Source organism: Atta colombica, unplaced genomic scaffold, assembly GCF_001594045.1.
Source record: "Atta colombica isolate Treedump-2 unplaced genomic scaffold, Acol1.0 scaffold52, whole genome shotgun sequence".
Taxonomy (NCBI): domain Eukaryota; kingdom Metazoa; phylum Arthropoda; class Insecta; order Hymenoptera; family Formicidae; genus Atta; species Atta colombica.
Genome location: NW_017259542.1, coordinates 238,540 through 245,564, shown reverse-complemented (window position 1 = coordinate 245,564; position 7,025 = coordinate 238,540). Strand labels below are relative to the sequence as shown.

The 7,025-nt window shown below is 37.7% G+C and overlaps 1 protein-coding gene across 1 annotated transcript in view; it reads left to right on the top strand.

Moving 5' to 3' along the window:
• The window catches only part of LOC108691800, a 38,535-nt gene extending 33,203 nt beyond the window's left edge, over positions 1–5,332 (top strand). Inside the window, exons 11-16 of the mRNA XM_018199711.1 lie at positions 1,408–1,770; positions 1,905–2,019; positions 2,205–2,608; positions 2,997–3,218; positions 3,645–3,987; positions 5,057–5,332. Of these exons, the coding sequence (XP_018055200.1) occupies positions 1,408–1,770; positions 1,905–2,019; positions 2,205–2,608; positions 2,997–3,218; positions 3,645–3,987; positions 5,057–5,332 (1,723 nt within the window). The remainder of the gene's footprint in view (positions 1–1,407; positions 1,771–1,904; positions 2,020–2,204; positions 2,609–2,996; positions 3,219–3,644; positions 3,988–5,056) is intronic.
• The last annotated feature ends 1,693 nt before the right edge of the window (positions 5,333–7,025 follow it).

The window sequence follows — 7,025 nt, the reverse complement described above, 5'->3', positions numbered from 1 at the left end:
ATCATATGTAACTTCAATTAAAATAAAATTTAATTTCTAATAAATATGCTATTTATATTTCAGTAAAGAATAAAAATTAAAAAATAAATATAATAGAAAGGGCTATGAACCAAGCTGGATATTGGTGCTATATATTAATGATCATATAAATTATACAGATAAACATTTCGTATTACTTTATCTGGTCATTTTCAATCTTAATTTATTACTATATTTTATGTTTAAAATAAAACGTTAACTATACCTAACAATTTATTAAAACTAAATTAAAATAATAAATTGAATTCTATTTGCTAATTATCCTTAACATCTCGTGTATATTGTGATTTTTTTTTATATACGACGCTCGCAATTCTTCTTACTTGGTGCGACATTAACTGGTCAGTGATTCGTGCACAGTGACTTCCTCAAAAGGTCGGCATAAAAAAGTTTCTAAGATATCTCCTAATGCAGTAACGTGATCAAATAATTAAAAAGATTGTTTCCATTATAATCTTAAGGCAAGTCGGAGTCCATAAGTAGTAAGAAAGTTATTTATTAAAAAAAACTGTAAAATTCGGAGTTATATAACTATTATAAAATCGAATTTCCTAGAGTTATAAAAAGCGTACAATTTTTTATGTATAAAAGTGAATACCTGATGAAGTCGTTATTGTTAGTTGCGTGTTTTACAATTGCGACAATATTTGTAAATCCGAGAACTCAGAAAACTTTCTTACACACACGGTGTATATGTCAAACAAGATAGCAAGAAAGTAATATATGACTAAAAGTGAAAAATGGAAAGTGGGGTATGAGTAGAGAGAACTAGGAAGGGGCTTCAAAGATTGAAGGATGGTAAGATATGTACAAATAATGCCTCCATATCGCTGTTTATTCCTTGTGATTGTCTTTTTATATAAATCAGCTTAGAACTTAGTCATTTATTGTACAATGGTTCTCTGTCTAGAACTTCTACTTCATTCCAATTAAATTGGTGTCTATTATTGATGCCATGATCTGAAATAACAGACGGAGATCCTGTTTTTTTGTTAATATCCGAGCGATGTTCATTAATTCTAATTTGTAATCGTCTTTTCGTTTGTCCAATTTATATGGCCTCATAATCTTGGTACGAGATTATGTAGACCACATCTTGGTTTGACAATGTCGAGTACATATTTTCCCCTTTTTATGATTCTTTTTAATCTGTTGGGAATGGTGTATTTTGCAATTTGATGTTTTTTGAAATTGGAACGAAACTTTAATAAAAATTTACATTTAAATTTTGTCAATTATTATTTATTTATTTCATTCTTGAGATTCTGTAAAATGAAATCGAGAATTAATTACTGATAATAATTTATGATCACTTTTAGCTATACAAAAAGATTTAACAATTATTAAAAATTTAAATCTATGTTTTAGGCTTTTCGGCGGAGCTCTCGCTAAGGTTGAAGGTCGAGCGCGTCTGCAACCATCCTGGGCTCTGCTGTTGACTGATCTCTTAGTATTTGCGCGAGTATCGCGAGACCGCGTGCTTTTCGTCACCGAAGAACCTCTGCGACTGTCCAGTATCGCTGAGGCATGTTTCACCGTACGAAAGAGACCGACGGAGTTTCGACTGCAGGTCGCCATACACCCGAATGGTAGCGTGGATAATGATCATGCCGAGACGATAAACAGCGGCGGTTGCAGCCCACACAGTCGACCTCGAAGACGTGTTCTCATCCTTCGAGCGCCCACTCCAGAGCTCAAGGCTGTCTGGCACAATCTTCTTCAACGGCAAATGTGAGTGGCGGGCTTGGCGCGAAAGTACGCGTGTGCGCCTCGCGGAATATTTTGTCGGGAATCGAGGTATAAGCGGAAAATCGCGCGGATGAACCAAGTAAAATTCATGAGCACCAATTTTCATTGCATTTTAGCATCTATGTGAATACAGGCTGTGGTTTGAGTTCGTCGGATCAGGACAGCCCCGAAGAGAGTCCGGTTGCTGGTAACAATTTCGCCGTAAACAGAGAAACCATAGAAAGTTCGCAGGTCAGTAAAGGATGATGATAGTTACGATATTCGAAAAACTATTCCGATATATTTTACATTTTGGGGAAAAAATTATCCACGTATTATTGCAAAAATGAAATAAAATTAAAAATTAAAATTATTGTTAAAATATCTATTTTTTACAAAATTCCAAAATTGATCTGAAATCGGTCTGAATGTAATAGATCACAAGAGAACCTCGACAACCAAACGAAGAGGAAAAGGAATCGCAGTCTGGCGAGAGTCTAGAGACGATTCTGAAGAACTCTCGGGAGAATAATCACCTGGCGCAATGGGTGCGCAATTCGCATCAGATCCCACCTCCTGACCACGAAGGTTCCTTTGAGGAATGGACAGCCGAAGAATTAGCGGCCAGAACTCCCCGAGAGAGCAACAGCCGATCGACTAGCCAGGATACCGCGACGGAGGAAGTCACCACGGCGAATTCCGACATAGAGCAACAGAGCACCGCATCTAGTGCAAGTCTAAGTACTGTGAAATCGAACAATATGACGCGGAAGAACGGCAGTCATATACCTACAAAGGAGAATTCAACGAGTTCCATCAGCATTTGTCGAAGATGTCATAGGTATTAATTTTAATGTGCAATCCAACTTGAATGTGCATTAAATATTCGAATATTTTTGAGTCTTTTTATTGATATTCTGAAAAATCTTTAATTTGTAATTCTAGGGCTCTCTGTATTTGTCATAAACAATGCAAGCAAAATCGTAAATATTTCTTGGGGAAGGATAAAATACAAGATCTATAATAAAAATTATTGTTAATTTTGTTAGTTCAATCAGTACAATGACAAACTACAGAATGTTCAAAAAAACTATTTAGCATTTTAACATTACAAATGGTCGAGATTTCGTCCTAAATTCACTAAGACTTTTTTTCTCAGTATGGTGTGTACTATCTACTATATAAATGCTAAATGTTTTTTTATCACTCTGTACAATTGCCCACTACAGATTAGGTTGTCCTACACCGCCGTTGCAAAGGGATCCGTTTTCTCCATTGCCACCAAAGATTTCGGTTCTTCCACCAACTCCCGATCTTTGCACAAGGCATAGATTGCGAAATGGATTGCACGATAGTCCAGGACGTAACAGTCCTAGTTATACGCCTGCGGATGGTAACACCGAGGATGGCAGCGAGGATGATCTCGATTGTGACGGGGAACCCCCTTACAGGTAATAAATTATAATTATTTTGTATGCTTATTTATCTGGTTAATTTATATCAGAAACATCGATATCAAGATTTCTTTTTAGCTATTAAAAACAAAAGGGAAACAAAATAAAAAAAATTGTCAAATTTGTTTGATCCTAGCCAACAGATAGAACGTCTAGTCAACATTTAAATTCATTCATTCAATGAAACCTATTGTAGCTCATTTATAATTAATTGATTAATGATCATCTAAATTCCTAAAAACCGCAATAATCTGAAAATTATCATGAAACACTACATTTGCATTCGGTCTTTCAACAAAATTTGTTTAAATGGTCACAAAAAAAATTATCACAAAACATCATTTTCATTCGGCTTTTTAAGAAGATTTAATGAAATTAAAGTGACTTTTTGATTTCTTCTGTCTGTAACGTCGTATCACGCAGAGCTTTGAGACGGTTTGGTACAATGAGCAGCCTGGATCAAGATGATGAGCTGGATGAGCAGGGAGACGATGATAATCGGGATACGGAATCGCCACCATCTGGCTTGAGAGCATGGACTGCCCGAGCGAGTAGCTATGTTGTCAGCAAGATGGTTTTGCTAGAGCAATTCAGCGAAGGTGTCGGCGGTTATCTTCTTCAACCGCCAGTACCTCCAGAGCGAACTGAATTCTCGTTAGATCCAAACGACGAAGAAGGTACCACGTCCGGGGCGACTTCCGGTGATGATATATGGGGTACACCGACTTCTGGCGGACCGGATGATGAAAGCTTCAGTGCCAATTCGGTAATAATATTTTCAACGACAATACACAATATTAAATAGCTTATTCAAATAGCTTAGAAGCACAGTGAAGCCCCAATGTGAAAGATTTTATCAAGTGATCACGATTGACAAATTTATTTTTAAATATATTAAATACTTATTTCATGAAATGGAGAATATACCGATATTCATAATTAGTTCTTATTTTAAGATTATCTTAAGTAACGTATTAAGATGTTAAGATGGCTTTGTGATTGGATTTTTGACATCTTAAGATTATACCTAAGATGGTTCTAAATATAAAAATCGACTACTGACTTATGTATTACAAGACATATAATGAATATTATAAGTTTCATTTTTTTTTTAACAAATTTAATTTAGTTTTTTTAACAAACAACTTAGAAATAAATCCTCCAATTCATGAAAGAGGAAATCAGTATTAATTTATTTAAAATAGTGTAATACAGTTTATAAACATGTCAAAGTTAAATATTTCATCGCGTCGATTGTAAAAACTTATTACAATATGCATTAAATTATAGTTTATACTCTATACTGCATTGCATAAATAAATAATGATCACTTGATACGGATGAGTATGACTATTTTCACATAAGCTTGCTTGAAAATAGCATCTAGTTTCAAAGCATTAACTCATTTAAATTGCACTCTGCATTAAACATAAAAATTGCATTTACTTTGAGAACGATTTGTACGAAATTTGATGTACAATACTATGACAAGTAGTTTTATTTTTTAATTCATGGAATCAATTCGATGAAATTTTTGCGACAGTATTGTTCTAAACTACAAGTCGTTTATTGCCCAAATTTTTGTCTAAATGCGACTGTTTCATTTGAGATACATAAAATCACAGAATCAAATAGTCGCACCTAGCACTAAATATGGGATCACGAACATTAAATCAGGGGCTTCTTCATTCTCGGTATAGGCCTATGTGACGCAGGAATGCAGCGATAAAAAGAAGATAGAATAAGCTTCGCACGCTTGCCTGCATGACGACGCTTGCCTTCTGTTTTTCTTTTTGCAAAGAATCACTAGCCCGAGCTGTGCCTGACTTCCCTAGCCGCCGCCGAACGGTTGCAGCAGCAGCGGTGGCGCGATGGGTGCCGGAGCCATCGGTGAGGACAATTACGGCCTAAATCTGTCAGCGGAAGACGATGTCGATCAGGAATCAGAGAATGAGGATTGCTCGTTGCCGGAGCTAAGCATGGACCAGTTACTGGGCAGCAGCGGTAGTTTGGGCTCGTTGCGCTGTTTCCTGGGCAGGAGACGGCTGGAGCCGCTGCCGGAAGAGGAGGATTCGCCTGGTAGCGGTAAGCACCAGGTCGGATGGTGGTGACAGCGGTTTCAAGCGACGTCCAAGTTGAGCGTCGGTGCAAATGTGGACGAGCGCGATCGCGTCTTCGCTAAGCTGAGCCAGGAGGACGAGGAATTCCGTCGGAAGATCGTCGATTTGCATCGCAAACTATCAGACGTGGACGCAACGTCGGAAACGGCCGGTTCACCCAATTCAAAGAGTTCCAAGGAAGCCGAACGTCTGAAAGAGCTGGAAGCCGTCGCGAGAAGAGCGGAGGAGACCAATTCTCGCAATGTCGAGGAGATGAACGCCGAGAAGAGGCGGGAAGCGATGCGGAGAGAAGACTCCGTTGAGATGAGCGACAAAAGAAGACACAGAAGTAAAAGGACCGATCAATTAAGGAGGTCAAAGAGATTCGAAGAAGAGTTTGACGATCAGAATGAGAGAGGGAGTCCGTCGAGCACTGGCGAGACAAATTTTCTGAACAGACTGAGGCTAAAGAGACGGAGCATGAAGCTACTGAGTTTCCTGAGCGGAAAAGCAGCGGACAGATCACAAGAAGAGAGAGCAGCACGACTACTGAGGATGTATATGCCGGAAAAGGGCGGTGCCAGGTCGACACAGAACACAATCTCGATTCATCATACGTCAAGGGACAGGCGGTTCTGGAAATTGCGCAATCGGAGACGAACTAGTTCCGCGTAAACTCATACATAAGAATCGTGTGGGTGATGCTTTACTCGTGCGTCACGTTCGTTACTGTCAAATATAAAAAAGATCATGTCGCTCTATGCGAAAAAAATGAAGACTATCGAGAGTATGTTTTGAAATCGTTACGAGATAACTAGCATTAAAATTGCAAATATAACATTAACAGTTATCTTGATACAAAACGTTAAATTCGTAAGTCGCGTGTTAGTTTAAAAAAATATTAGTAAAAAAAATATTTAATATATTAAAATGTATTAGTATACTGAAGTATATAATAATTACTGTGATAGCATAGAAGATGATTAGAAATGATTACAAATACATTTGAAGATGACACTGCAAGGAATTAATAAGATTTGACACACGAGTAAATCATAGCTCAGGAAATCGTAAATTAAAACGAAAAGAGATCGCGATGAACGGGGAAAATCGAAAGAGAACGGCAATCATTATCTCTCCGTTACTAGGACTTCCAAAACATTCGTGTTTACCGAGACTTTTTGAATTTTGCTCGAGCATGTACGAGGCCGAAGTTGTTTTCATAGAGTGGTAGTAGTGATTACGAATAGTTGACATTAGGTTTAACTGCAGTTTCAATCTAGTTCACTTCTTAGTACCGCAAGGGAATAAAAGTTACAGTTGGTTCTCTATCAGTGGAACAAAGGAAATGCAACTCCAGGATTAGTCGAGTACAATTTCAGAATTGCGCTATTAGTAAGCTTGCTAAACCTCGCGACAGGACATTTTATGGATACGGCCTAGCGGATCGTTTCCAGATCATTTGAGCTGATCATCAGTTTGAGTTGGAATCGGCGAGTTTCGCTCGTGAATGTAGACTTCTTCTGAATTTCGAAGAAATTCTCTTTTTTTGGAACACTGTATCTAAATAGGTCCGCACGACTGACCCAAAGCGGCATTTATCTTCCACTTATTATATTAGATGTCCCGCAACAAGCTGCTGATATCTTATGTAAGGTTGAGGCTACTTTATGTCAAGAAGATAAATAAATTCGAATTATTATTC